Source organism: Corvus cornix, chromosome 23 (genome assembly GCF_000738735.6).
Source record: "Corvus cornix cornix isolate S_Up_H32 chromosome 23, ASM73873v5, whole genome shotgun sequence".
NCBI classification, from domain to species: domain Eukaryota; kingdom Metazoa; phylum Chordata; class Aves; order Passeriformes; family Corvidae; genus Corvus; species Corvus cornix.
Genome location: NC_046352.1, coordinates 3,986,528 through 4,007,763, shown reverse-complemented (window position 1 = coordinate 4,007,763; position 21,236 = coordinate 3,986,528). Strand labels below are relative to the sequence as shown.

Sequence of the window (21,236 nt, the reverse complement as noted above, 5' to 3'; positions counted from 1 at the left end):
GATTGAGGCTCCTCGGCCTGAGCAGGACGCAAATGAAATCAAAATGAAAATTGTATCGAGGATCAGAGCAGAGATTGAGCGGCGGCGTCGCCCCAGCTCCTCCCAAATCCGCGTTTGCCACCGAAATTCCTGGAATTTCACCCTTTTCCGGGATCCTGTTTGCTTTTAATCCCTGCCTGGAGCGGCGGGGCTGCGATTTCGGGCGCACATCAGAGATGGTTTTATTAAAATCTGGATTTTCTAGGCCAAAGCCGTTCTGTGCCAGCTGCCCGTGTTAAAAATCCAGGGATTGGATTATCCCGAATGGCAAATCCAAGCCCCAATTGTTGGGAACACCCGGATAAATCCGGTTGATCCTGGAACACAATCTGGTGTGAACTGATATTTATTATTATTAAAATATCATTATTATCATCATTATCATCATTATTGTTATTTATTTTTATTCTTATTAATTTTTTATTATTTTTATTCTTATTCTTACTTTTATTCTTATTTTTATCTCTATTATTATTCGTTCTTTTTATTATTCTCATTCTTATTAATTTTATTGTTATTGATATTATTTTTATTTATAATTTTTTTTTTAAATTTTTATTTGAATTTTCTTTATTATTGACGTTATTGTTTTATGATTTTTATTGGTTTTATGATCTTTATTGCATTTTTTCATTTTCATTTTCATTTTCTTTTTTTTACTTTTACTTTACTTTTATTTTTATTTTTATTTTTATTTTTATTTTTATTTTTATTTTTATTTTTATTTTTATTTATTTCTATTTCTATTTCTATTTCTATTTCTATTTCTATTTTTACTTTATTTTTATTTTTATTTTTATTTTTATTTTTACTTTGTTGGGTTTTTTTTAATTTTTATTTTTATTTATTTATTTTTATTTTTATTTCTATTTCTATTTCTATTTCTATTTCTATTTTTGTTTCTATTTTTGTTTTTATTTTTATTTCTATTTATTTATTATTTTTATTTTTATTTTTATTTTTATTTAATTTTAATTTTAATTTTAATTTTAATTTTAATTTTAATTTTTTTTTATTTATTTTTATTTTTATTTTTACTTTTTTTTTAAATTTTTTTTAATTTTATTTTCATTTTTATTTTCATTTTTATTTTCATTTTTATTTCCCAGCCTCTCTCTCCCCACTTTTTTCCCTGCGAATGTTTTGGCTCTCGGGCGTTCTCGGCCGGCAGAGGGGGACAGACTCCAGCGAATCTCCGGGAAATCGGGAATGCTGCTCCCGGCTCCCCCTCGGTGGCACTTTTAGGGCTGGAAGGGGCGAGACGTGGCTCAAATTCCAGCTCCTCTCTCGCTGCTCCCGGGGCTGGAACGGGCTCAGTCCCAGCCGCGATTCCCAAATCTCTAAAAACCCAACGTTTTACCAAGGACAGGGCGGATAAAAACCGAGGGGTTTTCCCCCAGTTTAAATAAAGATTTGTGGCTTGGTGAACCCCAAATTCTGGAATTTCCGTCGCCTCTGAGCTCAGGGATCCAGCTCGGGGCACCCCTGACCGGGCTCCCCCTCTGCGTGCCGGGAAATGCAGCACAGCTCCGAATAAACCACGGGAGCCCAAAGAAATCCCAAAGGGGTTGGGGCAGGAGGGGGAGGGATCCCTCGGGAAGGGCTCCAAATCCTCGTCCAGGAGATCCCAGGGCCAGGGCAGGAGGGAAAAACCCCTCGGATTTCTCACTCCAGGCCTCCAAAACCTCGATTCCTTTCCTAATCCCAGGCCTCAAAACCATCAATTTCTTCCCTAATTCCAGGCTCCTAAATCCTGGATTTCTTTCTTCATTCCAGGCCTCCAAAACCTTCATTCCTTTCCTCATCCCAGGCCTCCAAAACCTCAATTCCTTTCCTAATCCCAGGCTTCCAAAACATCAATTTCTTCCCTAATTCCAGGTTTCTAAATCCTGGATTTCTTTCCTCATTCCAGGCCCTCAAAACCTTCATTCCTTTCCTAATCCCAGGCCTTTAAAACCTGGATTCCTTCTCCAATTCCAGGCTTTGGAATTTGTGCCTTTCCAGGTCTTTGTGCCCAGGAGAGCTGCAGATAATTCCGATTTTCTCCTCTGACTCAGCGCTGCGTCCTCCATTTGTTATCCCGAGGTAAAAAACACCCCAAATCCCTGATTTTCATTCTAAAGCCGTTCAGGGGTGAAGGATCGGGCGCTGCTGAATCGATTTGCTCCTGCGGGAGATGATTCATCGGGAACATCCCGGGCATGGAAGCGGCCTCAGGAGTGATGGATGAACTCCAGGGATTTTATATTTGCCAGGAAAAGCCTTGACAAGGAGGTGCCGCCGTCGATCTGAGCCTCGGGAGGCAGCACAGGACAAATCTCCTGCCAGAAATGAGGATTTTTTGGGATGTTTCCCAAGCTGAACAGCACCTGGGGGAGGCAATTTGGGATTTGTTGCATCCCAGGATTTCAGTCTCTTCCAAAAAATCCGGTTTGGGGTTTCTGTGAGGTGGCTTCAGGAGCATGGAGGGTGCTGGAAATGCCACCGAAACGATGGAATTGATCTCGGGATTGGGGTTTGCAGCACGAGGAGAAGCTGGATGTGAAATGCCTTGAATTTAATTCCCTGGGAATTGGCAATCCGTGAGCATCTCCACCTGAAATATCCCAAACTCCGGAATCTGAGCTGGCCTGGATCAATTCCAGCCCGAAATCTCAGCATTAATTTGGTAATTATTGGTAATCTGGCAATGCCTTCCAATTTTGGAAATGCCTTCCAATTTTGGAAATTCAATTTTTTGGGCAATTCCTTCCAATTTCCGTCAATTCCTTCCAGTTTCTGGCCATTCCTTCTAATTTTTGGCCATTCCTTCCAATTTCTGGCCATTCCTTCCAATTTTTGGCCATTCCTTCCAATTTTTTGGCAATTCCTCCCGTTTCTGGTTGTTAATACTTTTGAAAAGTCAGATTAATGCCCTCAGTGCCCAAATGGGAACAGAGCTCCTTAAAATCACGATGGAGAACGACCACGGCGCCTTCTTGTGTAAGGACAGGGGAAGCAGCCGGGCTTCAACCCCGCTGGAAGGAGAAACTGCTCCGTGCCTGAGCTCATTTTCCATCGGCTTCTGCTCCCAGGAGCCGCCTCAGAGCTGATTTTCCATCGGGTTTCCATCCCAGGAGCCACCTCGGATCTCATTTTCCATCGGGTTTCCATCCCAGGAGCCACCTCAGAGCTCATTTTCCATCGGGTTTCCATCCCAGGATCCTCCTCCAATCTGATTTTCCATCGGGTTCTGCTCCCAGGAGTCACCTCCAATCTCATTTTCCATCAGGTTTCCATCCCAGGAGCCACATCGGATCTCGTTTTCCATTGGATTTCCATCCCAGGAGCCACCTCGGATCTCATTTTCCATTGGATTTCCATCCCAGGAGCCACCTCGGATCTCATTTTCCATCGAATTTCCATCCCAGGATCCTCCTCCCATCTCATTTTCCATTGGATTTCCATCCCAGGAGCCACCTCAGAGCTCATTTTCCATTGGATTTCCATCCCAGGATCCTCCTCAGAGCTCATTTTCCATTGGATTTCCATCCCAGGAGCCACCTCGGATCTCATTTTCCATTGGATTTCCATCCCAGGATCCTCCTCCCATCTCATTTTCCATCACATTTCCATCCCAGGATCCTCCTCAGAGCTCATTTTCCATTGGATTTCCATCCCAGGAGTCGCCTCAGGGCTCATTTTCCATCAGGTTCTGCTCCCAGGAGCCACCTCCAATCTGATTTTCCATTGGATTTCCATCCCAGGATCCTCCTCCCATCTCATTTTCCATCGGATTTCCATCCCAGGATCCTCCTCCCATCTCATTTTCCATTGGATTTCCATCCCAGGATCCACCTCGGATCTCATTTTCCATCACATTTCCATCCCAGGATCCTCCTCAGAGCTCATTTTCCATTGGATTTCCATCCCAGGAGTCGCCTCAGGGCTCATTTTCCATCAGGTTCTGCTCCCAGGAGTCACCTCCAATCTGATTTTCCATCAAGTTTCCATCCCAGGATCCTCCTCCGATCTGATTTTCCATCACGTTTCCATCCCAGGAGCAGCCCCAGCCCCACCTCGGGGTCACCGAGCGGGGTCCGGAGGGTGCCGGGCTCGGGGTTGTTTTTCCAGCGCCACGAAACGGGGTCGGTGTCACCCAGCAGAGGCTCTGCCCTCGTCCCCTCCGTTATTCCATCCCGGAGTTCACCCAAAGGAAAATGAGGATTTGGGGCTGCCCCTCAGCCGAGGTTGGGCTCAGACCTTGGCCGGAAGACGTTTGGTTGGTCCTGGGATCCCTTCCCTGTGGTGCCGAATTCCCGGCGCTTCCCAGCGGGAATCAAACTTCCAGCAGGAAGATGAAGTTGTTTTGTCATTTTTAATTCCTTGGGGATGAGAGCTGGGAAAGAGGAGTCGTGAGAAAAACAGGGGAAAAAGGGGTTTCTTTGTGGGGAAGGTGCTGGGGTTCATCCTGATCCCTTCTGAGCCCTAAAATCCCAGTTCCTGTTATCCTGGGGGTGTTCAGGCCCCGAGCTCGTGGGTCACCGGTGCACCAGAAGAACAGCAGGAGCGGGAATTGCTCCCGATTCCAGGTGCAGAGAAAACCCTTCCATCCCATTTTCCCGATTTCAGGTGCAGAGAAAACCCTTCCATCCCATTTTCCCGATTTCAGGTGCAGAGAAACCTCTTCCATCCCATTTTCCTATTTTCCAGTACAAGCAAACCCCTTCGCTCCCATTTTCCCAATTTCAGGTACAAACAAAACCCTTCCATCCCATTTTCCCATTTTCCAGTACAAACAAACCCCTTCCATCCCATTTTCCCATTTTCCAGTACAAACAAACCCTTCCATCCCATTTTCCCAATTTCAGGTACAAACAAACCCCTTCCATCCCATTTTTTTGCCATTTTCAGGCACAAATAAATCCCTTCAATCCCAATTTGCACCCCCGTGCTGCTGCAGGGGGGGTTCTGCACCCCGGAAACCGCAGGAATTTCCAGCCTGGATCCCAAAATTCCCAAATCCAGGTGGGGCAGGACGAAGGATTTGGGATATTTTAGGAAGGAGCCGGAAAAATGGAGGTGGGGGCGGTGTGGGGTGCTGGCAGCCCCTGGGTTTGAGCAGCGCCAGGGTGGGGAGGGTGATTTAAAATCCATTAATTGATCGAATAATTAATGAATAAATTAATAAATAGAATGAATAAATGGATAAATAGAATGAGTAAATTAATACATTGATTAATAAATTAGCAAATGGATTAATAAATGGATTGATAAATGGAGAAATAGATGAATAAAGGAATTAATGGTTAATAAATTCATAAATGGATTAATAAATTAATAAATTGATGAAAAAATTATAAATAGATGAAAAATGCATAAATAGATTCATAAATGGATAAATAGATGAATAAATGAATAAATGGAATGAGTAAATGAATAAATAGATTAACAAATTAATAAATAGATGAAAATTGATAAAGAGATGAAAAAAGGATAATATATTACTAAATTGATAAATAGATTATTAAATGGATAAAGAGATTAAGAAATAGATAAAGAGACGAATAAATAGATAAATAGATGAAAAATTGGTTAATAGATTAATAAATGGATAAATAGATTAAAAATGGATAAATAGATGAATAAATTGATAAATAGATGAATAGATGAATAAATGGATAAATAGATGAATAAATTGATAAATAGATGAATAGATGAATAAATGGATAAATAGATTCATAAATGGATAAAGAAATTAATAAATGAATGCATAGATGAATAAATGGATAAACAAATTAATAAATGAATAAAGAGATGAATAAATTAATAAAGAGATGAATAAATGGATAAAGAGATTAATAAATGAATGCATAGATAAATAAATGAATAAATAGATTAATAAATGGATAAAGAGATGAATAAATGGATAAATAAATGAATAAAGAGATGAATAAATTAATAAAGAGATGAATAAATGGATAAATAGATGAATAAATTAATAAAGAGATGAATAAATTAATAAAGAGATGAGTAAATGGATGGACAGAGATGAGTAAATGAACTCATGCCACGAGGTCGTCGCTCCAAACGGCCCCCAATTAGCAGCATTTTAATGAAGCTCTGCCCGGGCCGGGAGCAGCACGAGCTCGGCCAGGCTCGGGGCAGAGCTCTGGGCAGTGGAAATGGGATTTGGGGAGCGGAAAATGGGATTTGGGGAGCGGAAAATGGGATTTGGGGAGCTCTGAGCCATTCCCAGCGTGGCTCCGAGCAAAAGCAGCTCCTGGCCGCGGCTCCGGAGCCAAAGCGCTGGAATCGCGTCCGCGGGGATCGGGAATGCGCCGGTCCCAGCGCCCCTGCGCAGCTGGCGAGGCTCGGGCCGCCTTTGGGAACGCGGCTTTTGGGATTTCGGGAGCTGTGTGGTCTGGGGATGGATGTTCCAGGCGGGGATGGCGCTGCTGGAGGGCTCCGGCTCCTTCCCGCTGGAATTCTTCTGGATTTCCTCCGTCGCAGCAGGGCCGGGAGAGCCCTCGTGTGGAGTCCTGGGTGGTTTAACCCAGCAAATATGGGCATGAGGGGGAGAAAAGAGGGGTTTTCTTTAGGATATCGGCGATAAAACTGCATTTTCTTCGAGAAAAGAAACCGAATTTTGTGGCCTGAGTGAAATGTCTGAGTGGAAAAAGGAGGAATTCAGGCAAAGAGATCCAGGAGGGGGAAATAGTCACTTCTTCATCTTTTTCCTGGGAAAAAATAACTGAGGGGGGAAGGAATGGGAAATGAAGGAAAAATGAAGGGAAATGAAGGAAAATGAAGGAAAATGAAGAAAAAATGAAGGAAAATGAAGAAAAAATGAAGGAAAATGAAAGAAAAAAGGGAAATGAAGAAAAAATGAAGGAAAAATGAAGGAAAAATGAAGGAAAATGAAGGAAAAAGGAAGGAAAATGAAGAAAAAATGAAGGAAAAATGAAGAAAAAAATGGAGGGAAATGGAGGGGAAATGAAGGAAAAATGAAAGAGAACGGAGGAAAATAAACGGAAAATTAATGGAAAATGAATTTAAAATGAAGGAATATTAAGGAAATTTAGGGGAAATTAAGGAAAAACTGAGGAAAAAATGAATGAAAGAATGAAAAACGTGAAGCCACCGGCGGCGGGGTCACACGCCGAGTCCAACAGAGCAGCTCTGGGCGCAGGAAAACGCGATCCCATTAAATCCCAGGGTGGGAACCTCGCTCGCACCAGGATTTTATGGCCCTGGCACTCCTCAAAGGCTCCGGGAGGAGCCGGAGGTTGTTGGGAATGACGGGGAACAGCGCCGGGATTTGGGAAGCGGTTGGGAAGCTCTGATGTGGTGAGGAGGCAGCGCTGCCTCTCCCGCTGGGATGAAATGTGGGCACGGGCGTTGAAAAATTCGGATTATTTTGGGAATGGGCGGCCAGGTGAGGTGTGGGTGTGCCAGGATCTGCTTCGGCTCCGAGGACACCGCTCTGGGCAGGGCTGCGAGGACTTTTCCCACCGGGAATGGCTGAAGATGAGCTCGGAAGGGCTTTTTGGTGTGGCCTCGTGAATTTATTTGAGCTGAAATTATGCTTTGGGAATCTTACCTGAAATCGTGCCTGGATCAGCGGCAAGAACTGGGCTAAAATGAGGAGGAAAATGTGGTTTGAGAGCAGCAAAATTCCCAGGAGAGGTGGGGAACTGCTCAGGTGTGGGGCTCTGCGGCCAGGAAAAAATCCCAGAAAAAATCTGGGAGCTGGGAGTTTCAATATCCGGACTTTTAACGAGCTAAAACCAATCAGAGCTGCCCGAAAGCGGAATTGTTTTGGAGTGGAAATCGTGATCAGTGAGCCCCAAACAGCACAAAACCACCTGGCACGACAGCACGGGGAGATGCCTCAGGGTGGGAATAAGGAAAAATAACCTGGACGCAGAAAGAAATTCCAAGGGGGAGGAAAAAAGCGGTTTATAGATAACTGCTCCAAAGGCAGTGATTTAATTTTTAATTTCTGATCGCGCTGGAATCTTTAATTTTTCACATCCGGGTTGTTTAATCCGGATAATTAAAGGGGGGGGAGGAGAGGATGGATTCTCCTTGGTGGAGAACGCGAAGGTGGCAGAGACCGCCTGGAAACCGGGATGTGGAAAGGATGGGAGAGGCGGCTGGAAGCTGCGTTGTTCCATCCCAGAAGTGACTCCAGGAGGGAAATTTGGAGGTTTTCCAAGCGGATCCCGTTCCCCGCCGGGATCCCAAGGACTCCCCCGGGATAAATTTGTCGGGAAGAAGAAGAAAAACAGAGAAGAAAACGAAAGCGAAATAATCCAGAATTTACGCGTGGAGGTGGCGCCGGCTTTGTTCCCGAAAAACCTGAAATCCGTGGCGACATTGGCACCTTTGGGGGCACTTTTGGGGGCACTTTGCGTTGGTTTAATTCTAATTAATGGGATAATTAACACAAAACCGAGCGGTTGCGCTCGAGGCGGGAGCTGGATCCTGTTGGGAGCCGGGGAGGGAGGAAGCAGCGGGATAAAAGCGCACCTTTCCCACCTCCCAGCGCACCTTTCCTGCCGGGAATTGGGAATTCTGGGGGGGAAATTCACCCCCAAAGCTCGGCGGGGGCTGCGGGTTCCCCGGGGAGCCCCAAAGTCGGTGACGGCAAAGCGAGAGAGGACAAACCGCCCCCGTTTTCCCGGGATGGATAAAAAAGCTGGATTATCCCAGAGAAGGAGGGAGGAAAAACCTTGGGATTTAGGGGAATTCGGGAAACAAAAAAAAAAAGCTTAAAAAATTATAATTTTATAATTATTTCTCCTTTTTTTGCGGTGTTTTCTCAGTGCTTTTTAGTGGGGTTGGAGGTGGGTTTGTTGTTGGGTTTGGGGGTTTTTTGTGGGGTTTTGAGGGGTTTTTTTGGCGGTTTGGCGCAGACTGAACTGAAGGCGAGGATGGCAATAAACTTTTCCTCCCTCTGCACCAGAGAAAAGGTAAATTTGTGGTTTTATTCGCACGAGGCGTCCAGAATTTGTGACGCTGACGACGCCTTCCCACAACTTTTTGGGACATATCCATAAGCAGATATCAATTAAAAAGATCCTCGGGATGATATTTTGTTAATTCTTCCTATTATAATAAATACAATGCACTGATATTAGTTTTATTAACAGAGTTATTACTGCACCAGTATTAACAATAACCAATCAATGATTAGGTTGATATTTATTCCAACACTTAATAGAATTTATTAAAACCTCGCGGTGCAGCTCGCAGAGGGGTGTTGGGTTTTAATTATGATTGGAGGGGTTTCGTTAATATTTCCCCGTGGTTTTCCCCCCGCGGGAGGCACCGGGATGAAAACAGCAAGCGCAGGGAGAGGAACTCGGGGCCCCGGAATGCTCAGAATCGAGCGGGCACCCCCTCAAAAAATACAGAAAATAAGAATCTGCCGAGTTCTGGCCACGCTGATCGTTCTGGCTGGTTCGCCCCACAAATGCCCCGAGGCCGTGGCGGCGGCAGAGGGAGAACAGCAGGAATTTCCAGGGATTTTTAGGGGAAACGAGTGGAACAGGCTCGGGGCGTCGATGTTGGGATTGACGGGAGATTTCAGCCCTGCAAGGTCCTCGCTGCCCGGCCGGGTCCTGGTTCAGCAGGAGGGCGTTAAAAGCGGGGAATATGAAATCCTTGATCCTTTATGGGCATGGAATTCCTGGGTCTCGACCGCCTCTGATTCCCTGGATTTATTCATTAGGCGGGACCGGCTCCATTTGAATTCACCTGCAGCCGCATCAATTATTCAGACATGAATAATTCAGACGTGATTCCTTCAGCCCTAAATCAGCTCTTTCCTGAATCCACAGGAATTCCTTCTGCCATCCCTACCCCGGCTCCCGGTCCAGGTGTGAAACCTGCGGGATTTTGACTCCAAAAAGGTCCCAGAACCCCCCAAAAACCCAGCGGGACCGGGACGGGAACCCAAAATCCTCCCTTCATGGGGATGGGAATGAGGGGAGCAAAACCCGCTGGGAACGCCGGGCTCGGGGGAATGCTTTCCCTGTGGAAAGGCCCTTTGGAAAAGGACGGGATTGTGGCCCTGGGAAGCGGAATGAGAAGCGCCCGGTCCGGCTCGGGAAGCGACAACCCCGGCATTGTCCCCACGCGCGGGGCCCGATGGAGTCTGGCTGTGAACAAACAGCTCCGTCTCTCGTCCTGGCACCGTTTCCCCACCGTCCTGGCAAGAAACCTTTCCAGGATCCGCAGCGACGCCTTTATTCCCCAAACCGAACGGATTCGGCATCGGCCGCACGGTGCCGAGGGCCGGGAATGGGGCGCCAGGGAGCTGCCAGGGAATAAACACCTGGATTTGGGGTTGGGAATAAACACCTGGATTTGGCGTTGGGTTACCATTGAACGGGGAAAACTGGGCAGGAACCCGGAGCTCCCGGAATCCCCTGGAGCCTCTGGAACACCTGGAGCCCCCGGAATTCCCGGAGTCCTTGGAGTCCCCAGAGCCCCCAGATCCCCCGGAGTCCTTGGAGCCCCTGGAGCCTCTGGAATCCCCGGAGTTCCCGGAGTCCTTGGAGCCCCTGGAGCCCCTGGAATCCCCGGAATTCCCGGAGTCCTTAGAGCCCCCCAGAACCTCTGGAATCCTTGGAGCCCCTCGAGTCTCCGGAATCCCTGGAGCCCCTGGAATCCCTGGAGCCCCCCAGCACCGGCTGCATCCCGGAGAGGGAATGGGGAGACTCCAGAGCGTCCCCCCCCTCGCTGCCTCCTTGCCTCCCTCCCTCCCCTCTCCTTCCTCCTCACCCTCCTCCCCGGCCGCGCCCCTGCAATAAGGAAAGGGACAAAGGGGTGGGAAAGGGCGAACTTTGAAACCCCCCCGGTCCCTCTCCCCCCTCCTGGCACCCGCCCACGCCACGCCGGCGCCCTGGGGAAGGGCAGGGCGGGTTGTGGCACTCAGGGTCACCTCGGGAGGGGACACGGCCGGGGACACTGCCAGGGCCACCCAGGGCACCTGTGGGGAGCGGCGAGCGAGGCTCGGGGTGCCCGCGGCAGAGACCGGGATGCTCCAGGGGCCTTGGCTACCCTTCCCATCCAATTTCCAGCTCTCTGGCGGGGTGGGAGAGGGAGGAGAGGGAAATCACGGCAGCCCCGGGAGCTCTGCAGCCCCCAGTTTGGCTCCAGAGTGTTCCCAGTTCCCAGTGAGTCACATTTTGGGTTGTATTCTCAATTCTTCACTATTGTTCTTCCCACCTCACTCTGGGATGTCAGACCGGAGGAGGGGAAGGGAGGGGACCCTGCTGCCCACCCGTGAATCGGGGAGGAGCTGGAATTGTGGAGAGGAGACCCCAGAGATTTGGGATCTCTGCCTCTGTCCCCCCCGCGATGCCACAGCCCAGGGCACTCCAGAGCTCTGGGGCAGCCCCGGGGCCTTTTCCAGGCTGAATCCATCTCTCCTCACTGGGAATCACCCTCAGGCATGGGGCAGGGGGCAGGGGAGGTGAGAGAGACCCTGGTCTGGCTGAGGCAGTGCCAGTGCCGGTGGGAGGGCACTGCATGGATCCGTCTCCCAGGAGCTGGAGCTGCGTCCTGGGAATTGGTGAATCACAAACTCCCCCAGGAAATTCAACGTGGCCTCTGCTCTGCCTGGGCAATTCCTGCAGGGATTGTCCAGTCTGGATCCCCCACCAGGCTGAGGAAAGCAGAAAAAGCCCAAAAAAGCACTTGGACACTTTTTTTTTGGGATGCACGGAGCTCTCCCTGAAAGTAAAACCACACAAAATTCCAGCTGGGAAAGCAGCAGTGACACCTCTGACACCTCCATGGGCTGCCCTGAGGGTGTTCACACCCCGATTTCACCCAAAGAACTTGGTTCCAAAGGCCTGGGGATGTTTTTTGGGACAACCCCATTGCCCTGAGGCCTGGGGACCTCATTCCTGCTGGCTTGGGCTCATCCATCAAGCTGGGACTGGGAGCAGCCGTGGATCATCCTGCCAGGATTTATGTCTGTCCTGACCTCGGTGAGAGTTCCTGGAGTGTGGAGAGGGAATCTCTCCAGGCAGGGAGTCAGGGCCCGGCCCCCACTGGGATTTCCGGAATTCCCAGTGCCACAAGGAGAAGGCCTCGTGCTGGAATCGCTGCCCTCGGGTGAAATCTCTGAGCCGAAAAGCCCAGAAAAGAGAGAAAATCCCACCGGGAGCAGCAGGGCTGGAGCAGAGGCGCTCTCAGCTTCTCTTCCCCCTGAGGGGAGAAGAGAATTCCTCCATTCCTCCAGTCCCTCCTCCAGGACGGACGGATCCCGAGCAGTGACGTGCCTGGGGTGGCAGAGCTGCTCCTGTGCTGGCCGGGTGCCACCAGAGTCACCTCCTGCACGTCACACTTACGGATAAGAGGCCTCGAAATCCCACTGATTCCACCCAAAACCGCGGCTCCCCTCCAGCCCCTCCGTGCTGGGAGCCACACGCACAGCAGGGGAAGGAGCAGCAGGGAAGCACCGGAGATCCCGAAAATTCCCAAGGGATGATGCATCAGAGGAGGGGTCCAAAAGCTGAGCCCAGAGCAATTTCCCTCCTGTCCCACAAGAGCTGAAATAAATCGGTTTGGCTGAGCAGGGGTTTGGGGAAGGCAGAGTCAGCCCCGGCTGGGTGCGGGGATCCCACCCCGCTGCCGAGGGGGAAAAGGGGCTGATCCCAAAGGGATGGAGGGAGGGGGAGAGAGGGATGGAGGGAGGGGGGAGGGAGGGAGGGAGGGAGGGATGGAGGGGAGGAGGGAGGGAGGGATGGGAGGAGGGAGGGAGCGGATGGTGAGGGATGGAGATGGTAGCATGGATGGATGGAGGAGGGATGGATGGAGGGATGGATGGATGGATGGATGGATGGATGGATGGATGGATGGAGGGAGGGATGGATGGAGGGATCCATGGATGGATGGATGGATGGATGGATGGATGGATGGATGGATGGAGGGATGGATGGAGGGATGGATGGATGGATGGATGGAGGGATCCATGGATGGATGGATGGATGGATGGATGGATGGATGGATCCATGGATGGATGGATGGATGGATGGAGGGAGTGATGGATGGAGGGATGGATGGATGGAGGGATGGAGGGATGGATGGAGGGATCCATGGATGGATGGATGGATGGATCCATGGATGGATGGATGGATCCATGGACGGAGGGATGGATGGGTCCATGGATGGACGGATGGATCCATGGATGGATGGATGGATCCATGGATGGATGGATGGATCCATGGATGGAGGGATGGATGGATCCATGGATGGAGGGATGGATCCATGGATGGAGGGATGGATGGATCCATGGATGGATGGATGGACAGCCACAAGTATTCATATTTTACCATCTTTAAAGAGCAAGCGTTTGAAAACCGGGATTGTCCCCAAGCCAAGGCCAGCAGGGACCCCCGGCTGCATTCCCGAGGCTTTTTCCAGGTGGACGACGCACAAATGTCTCTGCGTGGAGCAGCCGGAGGGATAAAACACCAATATTGTGTAAAACAATTCAATTTTGTCTCTCCAGGGGCACAAACCGCCCCCAGGCCGCCTCCCCTCCAGGATTCCGCTCCGTGGGCGCAGCCAGACGGGATTCCCACCACGATTCTGCCCCTCACGGAGGCAGGAGCGGGGTCGGGGTGGGTCCCTTTGGGGTTTCAGCCTCCCTGGGCTGCGGGGAGGGGCAGGAGGTGGGCAGGGGGCTCAGGTGGGGCATTTTCCGGGAGGTTTGGGGCTGGGAGAGGAGGGGGCTCAGGTTGTGTCTTGGGGAGGAGGGACAGACCCGAACCGGAGGGTTCAGGAGCCGCTCAGCCGCCCTGGCTCCTGAAAAAGAAACTAAAAGGCAAAAAAGGACTGCGGTCGAGGCTGGGGAGCGGAGGAAAAACCTGGGAGGCGCAGGAATGACAAAAAAAACCCCATTAAACAGAACCCCCCGAGTCTGGAATGACCCCACATCCCACCCCAAACAGGGGGAGAGGTGGGGCTGGAAATTCTCCGCAGCGACGGCGGCGCCGGGGCTGCAGCAGGGAGGGGATGAGAAGAGCCAGGAGGAGCCCGGCCGGGCTCTCTGTTCCCCTGCCAGTGATTTGTTCAAAGGATCCACCAAAAATGTGCTGTAAAGTCCAAATTCGGCTCCTGCCGGCATCAGGGAGAGAAATATTCGCACCTACAACCCCCCGGCCTTCCGGGGCTGCCGGTGGGGTGGGGAAGGAGGGGCCGGCGCTGAGGAGAGAGGTGGGAAGAAACAACAACAAAAAAGAAATAAAAAGATCAAAATGTTTGCCTTGATTTGATTTTTTTCCTCCCCGAAATACTGCCAGAATCGGAAACCGAAGAGCTGGGCTCCCTTCCAGACCCAGAATTCAATTTTCCAGCGATTGATTATTTCCAAACGTGAAGTCTTTAAGTAGTTCCAATTTTTTTCCCCCCCTTCCTTTCAAACTTCTTTGGGGTTTGGGTTGGGTTGGATTTTTTTTTTCCCCCTTGTATTTTGTAAATGACGGATCGGATTCAAATGCTTTAAAAAAAAAAAAAAAAAAAACAAACAAAAACCCCAGACTTTTAAAAAGTTGTTCCAGAGATTTTTCGGGTTCCAGATGGGATAAATATTAAATGGATCCTATGGAGAAGATGATAAAAGGAGGGCTGCAAGCTGATAAGAGCGTTTGGTAATTTTAATGTCGGTCATTGAAAGAGGGACTGGGGAGAGAATTCAGGTTCTTTCCTTTAAAACAACCCCGTTGCTCTTGCTTTAAACAGTGAAATTCGCTCCGTAAAATCGTCAGAGAAGGAAAATCTCATTATCGGCTTGGAAATCGCGTTTTTAAATCGCTCCCGCGGCAAAGCCTGCGGGAAATTTTCCTCACATTCGTGAAGGAGATGAGCTGAGGGAAGCGCGGTCTTAAAAGCGGGTTGGGAAAAAATTGTAATAAATGAACCCAAGGGCAGTTTTGGGGGTGAAAAAGGGGAATTGCTCCCCCAGGCAGCATCCGCGGGGCCGGGACGAAGCCCCACTCACCGGCCGGCCCCGGCACTCCTCGGCAAAGGGAATGAAATCCAATTTCCAGCCATTTTTGGCTCCGTCCCCTGCTTTTTCGGGGTGTCCGTACGCGGCCGATCCCGCTCGTCCTTTTCGTCCTTTCTGCCCTAAAAACAAATAAACCAAAGGCAACCAAAGGGGCGAAAACCCCGCAGGAAAACCCGCAGCGAATCCCTCCGTCCGCACACCCCAATCCAGCCTCAAGCTGGGACAATCCGGAGCTTCTCCCCCAAAAACCTCGGCAGGAACCGAGGGGTCCGCGCGGCCCCGGGAGCTCGGGAAAGGGAAGAAAATCCCCCCAAGTCCTCAGGGCTTTTAACTTTCAACTTGGCCTTGACCTCGGGCTCCAGCCCGACCTTTCCTGCCGGGAACAGGGCGAGACGCTCGGCAAACACCCCGGCCGGGCCCCCGGCCCCGCTTGTGGGGCTGGGGGAGAGCAAATGGGGAGAGCGAGGAGCGGAGGGGGGGTAAAAAGGGCATCAAAGCAGGAGCGCGGTCGTTAAACTGCGGCGAGGGAAGGAAGGAGCTTTGGGACGGGGAAGGTGAAGGTTGAAACCGCGGGGATTTGTGATTTTTATTTAATTTTTTTTTTTTTCCCCCCGCCGGGAATAGAAAATCAGCGAGAGCGGAGGCTGAGGGATTTTTTAGGGGTGGATTCGGGGGGCTGTGTTTGGGGTACTGGGGGTTGGGGGTTGCTTCCAGCAGAGAAATTGGGGTTTTCCCCGCCTGGGCGAGCTCTGCCATCATCGCTCCTCACTCCAGTTTCCACCCGATTTCTGTCCCTGCGTGTCCAGCGCTGTCGCGGCTCCTCCGGGGCGTTCTTTGGTGGCCCAAGGACGTGGCAGGAGGGGGGTTTTTATTGCGGTTTGACGGCCAGAAGGCAGAAATCTCCGGATTTCTCCGCAGGAAGGAAACGACGCCCGAGTTGAAGCTGCCTTTGGGGGAATTTCGGCAAAGCTTTTCTCCAGCTGCACCTTTGGGAAGAAAACAGAGGGGGAAAGGTGGAGGAACGTGGGTCTGGGCGTTCGTACCGTGTGCGCGGACAATTAAAAATACCTGGAGGATTTAACAGCAGCCCCTCCTCAGGGATTATTGCGTTTAACCCAGACTTTCCCAGGCCCCTGGAATCCCTCATCCCAAATCCGCGTCTTTCCCCTTCCTCTGCCTGTCCCTCCACCTGCCCGGTGCTCCTGGAACCCCAAGGGATTTTCTGGTTTGTTTTCCCACCTGCCTTTTCCGAGCCCTCTCCCTTTGGGATGCTTCCCAAGCGGGATCCGCAGGGCCCGGGCTCACGCCAGATTATTCCAGCACCTCTGCAGGGGTGGTTTTTTGGGATACCAGAGGCCACTTTTCCCCCCTCTCTGTACTTTTAGGGCCTCGAGGGAAAAGCGCTCTCCACAGGAGAACAGAATTGGGATTTTTGAGGGGATTTTGGAGTGGGATAAAATCCCTGAGCAAGAGAAGAATGAGGCTGGAAAGGCTGGAATGGAGGGAAGGCCCTGTTCCCAGGGGTCCGTCGCTGCCCCACTTAGGCCGGGATGGGTCCCTGGGTCTGTGAGGACTCGGGCTTGGCAGCCGAACCCCCCCGGCTCTGCGTGGGAATAAACCATTTTTTAAAATTTTTTTTTAGATTTTAAAAAAAAGGTGTTTTTAATTTGAGCCCGGATTTTTCCACCCGGGGGCTGCCATTCCTGGTTCTCCCCCTCCTTGCCCTCCTTCCCCACCTCTGCTTTAATTCTTTTTCCCCGAGGTGCAGCTCAGGAGCCACCTCCGTGTCCCCTCCTGTCACCAGCGGGGGGGTCCCCTCCTCCTAATCCTCCTCCTCCTCCTCTTCCTCCTCCTCTCCCCTTGCAATAAAAGTATTTTCGCAATTTCTGCAGCGCTTTATTGGGGCTGGAAGATTTTTTTTTTTTTTTCTGGTGCGGGGTTGGGGTTGTTTTTTTTTTTTTTCCCTCCTCTCCGTCCTTTCCCCCCCCCACCTCCCATGCACCAACCAATGAGGAAACCTCCACCCGTTGCGTCAGGGCAGCCCGGCGGGGGGAAAGGCAGCTCTCGGCGGCTCGCAGCCTTTTAAAAAGATCCGGGGACCCCCCTCGGGCAGTGCCCGGGCGCTGCCGAGCAGCCTCTCCCCATGCCCCGGCCCCCGCGCCGCCCCCCATGCAGCCCCCGGGCCTCGAGGGGCTCCTGGCTCCCGGCGGCTTCGCAGGCGGCCAGGGCAGGGGGCTGCTGCCTCCTCCTCCTCCTCCTCCTCCTCCCCCGGCCCTCGCCGGGCCTTCGCCTCCCCCCGGGATGAACCCCGGGTACCCCCCGGAGGCGCCGCCCGAGCCCCCCAAAGCTCCGCCGCCCCCGCCGGGCCCCGCGGCCTCGGCGCCGCTGCCCTACGGATACTTCGGCAGCGGGTACTACTCGTGCCGCGTCGCCCGCAGCTCCCTGAAAGCCGGCCCGGCTCAGGGGCCTTTCCCCGCCGAGAAATACCTGGAACCCGCCGCGGGCAGCGAGGATTTCCAGAGCCGGCCCGCGGAGTTCGCTTTCTACCCCGGCTACGGCGCCCCGTACCAGCCCGTGGCCGGGTACCTGGACGTGTCGGTGGTGCCCGGGCTGGGCGCTCCCGGCGAGGCCCGGCACGAGACTCTGCTGCCCGTGGATGGCTACCACCAGCCCTGGGCGCTGGGAGGAGGCTGGAGCGGCCAGATGTGCTGCCCCAAGGAGCAGGGCCAGGCCGGCTACCTCCTGAAATCCGCCTTCGCAGGTAAATCCCGCTCCCGGCGCTGCGGGAGGACAGCAGGGGTTGGGGGTGAAATAGGCACCAGGGGTTAAAATAGTCTGGGTTGAGGTCATTTTTTTGATTTATGGGGTTTGTTTCTGCCGTAGGGATCTGTTCTCGCTGTCCTGGGGCGTTTGGTTGTGAAATGGAGCAAATTAGGGTTCACTAAATAGTGGTTGGAGTTATCAGTCATCCGTAACTCCGAGCAGGGAGGCAGAGGGTGATTGATCGGGGTTCAGATGATCGCTTATCGAGGTTCAGACGATTATATTATCCGGGTTCCGAATGTTATCGGGGCGCACACGGTGACATTACCCGAATTCAGGGTGGCACCGCCCGCGTTCAGACACCGCACGGCCCAGCCCGGGACCGGCGAGCAGCGCTGGGGTTTCGGGGGGCTCTGAAGGGCACAGGGGGTGCCCGTGGCTCCCACAGGAAGATGAGGGCACTTTTCCCACCTCCCACACCACGGCTGTGGGGTTGAATTTGTCCCCGGCCCTGCTCAGCCGCGCGGAGAGAACAGGCGGGGATTAATTCAAGTGATTAAAGTGGGCTCAGCACGCCGCTGCCTTGCCAACACCCGGACCTCACCACCACAAATGAAAAATTTAGGGAAGAACACCCAAACCTTTAAATGCCAAGAGGGGGGAATATAGAAATTAAAAATATTTTAAAATCACCGCTGCCAGCAGGCTGGAGGGGAGAAACGGGGCGGCGGGGAGGGAGGTGGGTGCAGGGTGGGCGCTGAGGGCTTTGTGGCGACCCCACCGCCGCCCCACTGAGCCCCGTGTGTCCCCAAACCCAGAGTCGGGCGGGCAGTGTCCCCCGGACGGCTGCGCCTTCCGCCGGGGCCGCAAGAAGCGGGTGCCCTACAGCAAGGGGCAGCTGAAGGAGCTGGAGAAGGAGTACGCGAGCAGCAAATTCATCACCCGCGACAAGAGGAGGAAGATCTCGGCCGCCACCAACCTGACCGAGCGCCAAATCACCATCTGGTTCCAGAACCGCCGCGTCAAGGAGAAAAAAGTCGTGGCCAAAATCAAGAGCAGCACCAGCGGCACCCCCTGAGGGCCCCGTTGGTCCCCGGGGAGGGCGGGACACCGGGACCCTCCCCCCCCCAAAGGAGGGGACATCGCCAGCCCTGCCCGCTGTGCCCGCACAGGACCCTGCCCAGCTCGCTCCTGCCTTCAGCAGCACCCTCAGAGCGCTCCAAAGACTTCGAAATATCAATAAAAACTGGCCCAATCGCAGTAATTAACCCCAAAACGCCACTCCCGGCTCGCGAGGGCGGTGGGGGCGGGGGGGGGGTCTCTGGGAGGATTTGGTTTTTAAATACGAAAAGCCGTACGGAAAGCGGTAAAAAAAAAAAAAAAGAAATCTCCTAAATTCAGGCAGAAGCATCAAAAGGCGCGTGAAGGGGGAGGAAATAAAATAAACCCGGGCGTGTTCCAGCGAAACGCACCTGAATTATTTCCGTAAAATTGAATGTACAGGATATGCTATGACACATGTAGGCACCCATTTATAAAGGCACGTACTTATTTTTTATTTTTATTATTATTATTTTTATTTTTTTTCCTTTTGTTTTGTTTTGTTTTGTTTTTTTCGCGCGCGGTTCCATATAAAATCTCCATATGCACATATTTCATATTTAGCGTTATTTTACCTTTTCTCCCCACCCCCCCCCCCCGCGATTTTTGTGTTTGCGAGTATTTCTGTATTACCCCGGTGTATAAATGCACGATTAAAGGCGATGTAGCCCTGTGTGGAGATATAAAAATATACTCGGAGAGAGGTGTAGAGGCACTTGTAACCCGCAAATACCCATTTCCACCGCTTGTATTTTGATACAGGTCAAGGCGACTCCCCAAACCCCTCCCGCGCTTCCGTTCGTGCTGAAATCCGTGGATTTGTACACGCGAATTTCTTTTTCCTGCCTTTATTAACACGGAATTTCAGCCCCGCGTTTCGCCGCATGCGCTGAGAGAAATCCCCGTGTAAACGCGAAATGGTTTCGGTTGGTGTTGGAGAAGCAGCGGAATAAACGGGGTGAAATTAAAGATGTATAAATTAAATATATTCGGATTCCCCTTTTTTTTAATTTCCCTTTTTTCCCCCTTTTTTTTTCCTTTTTTTTTCCTTTTTTTTCCTTTTTTTTCTTTTTTCTCGGCTCTTTTCAGGCTCGGGGGAAGCGCCGGCTCCACGCTCACAATTTCTTTGTTTAATATCTCGCTGTCTCAAGGCAGCGGCTCGGGTTCAAACCCGCCTGAAACTCCCTAAAAAACCTCTGAAAAGGAGAAAAAACTCCACCGTTACCGCGAAAAATTTGCCTTTCTCCCCGCCTTTTCATTCTTTTAGAGATTTCAGGGTTTAACCCGCGTTTTGCCCTAAATAAGGGTAATTTTAAAGAGGTTTTTTGCTCAATAAAGGATTTATTGAGTATTTGAGGCGGCTCTGGCTTCCAGAAGATTCCCGGCCAGCGGAGCAGAGACAGCCGCGCTCTCCCTTGGGTTTTTTCCCTATTTCCCCCCCTTTTTCCCCAGATATTTCCTCCCTGCGCTTTGCGGAGCTGCCGGAGCGAAGCCTTTCCCTCGTGACGTCACGCGCGACGTCAGAACCCCGCAGGGGCGAACAACCAATGGCCGGGCGTTGCGGGCTGTGACGTCAGAGCGGGGAGGCGTGGCTGACGTCATAAACCCCTCCCCGGGAGTCGTCGGGGCCGCTCCGTGACCCCCGGCGGCCGCTGCGCCCGGCAGAAAATTCCCTAAAAAAAGCAGGGAAAGGGGCGGGTTTGGCACCGCCGGGGCGGACCCCGGGGCTCTTCCCATCCCGATCCTGCTCTGAAATCCTCCGATTTTCTCCAATCCCCGTTCATTTTTTTTAATTCCTGGCCCGCAAGGAGAATCCCGGCCCTGAGTCCCCTCTGTCCCCTGCTCTCTTGGGAATATCCGGATTTTCTGAGCGGGCGGAGGGATGAAAACCCCCAAATCTGCCTGTTTTCATCCCAATAATGAACCTCCTCGGCCCGATTTCCGTCGGGCTGCAGAGGCGGCGTCACCCGACCCTCGGGTGTCCCCCAAAGGAAGCCAAATAATCCAATAAAATAAAAGTAAATCCAGTTGGATTTACGGCTCTGGGAAGGGTCGCTCCTCTCTGCGCTCCCCTCTCCGGCACGCTCAAGGTTAATCCTTTTAGGGAGAGGGGGTTTTTTTCCCCCATCTTTTTTTCCTCCTTTTCCATCCAGAGATCTTTTCCCGGTATTCCCAAATCCCCCAGAACCCCTCCATCCCAGTGGGAAAACTGGGCTGAAACTGGGAGACCTCGCCCCCCCCGCCCCCAAGAGCTGCTCCCAGCTCCAGCCCCCGAACCCGAAGCGGAGAACGCAGATGGGAAGGGGAGGAGGAGAGTCTC

General features: G+C 51.6%; 1 protein-coding gene across 1 annotated transcript; it reads left to right on the top strand.

Annotated features, from left to right (window-relative positions):
* The first annotated feature begins 17,353 nt into the window (after window positions 1–17,353).
* HOXB13 (homeobox B13) lies at window positions 17,354–18,893 on the top strand. The gene is made up of 2 exons (XM_039564574.1): window positions 17,354–17,813; window positions 18,634–18,893. The coding sequence occupies exons 1-2, from the start codon at window positions 17,354–17,356 to the stop codon at window positions 18,891–18,893; spliced, it is 720 nt and encodes a 239-aa protein (XP_039420508.1).
* Window positions 18,894–21,236: the final 2,343 nt, after the last annotated feature.

What these genes read in the sequence shown, in the direction of transcription:
- HOXB13 (XM_039564574.1), top strand. Translation starts at nt 17,354, where the DNA reads ATGAACCCCGGGTACCCCCCGGAGGCGCCGCCCGAGCCCCCCAAAGCT. An exon ending in CCTGAAATCCGCCTTCGCAG is followed by an intron (nt 17,814 to 18,633) that starts GTAAATCCCGCT and finishes CCCCAAACCCAG; the next exon opens with AGTCGGGCGGGCAGTGTCCC.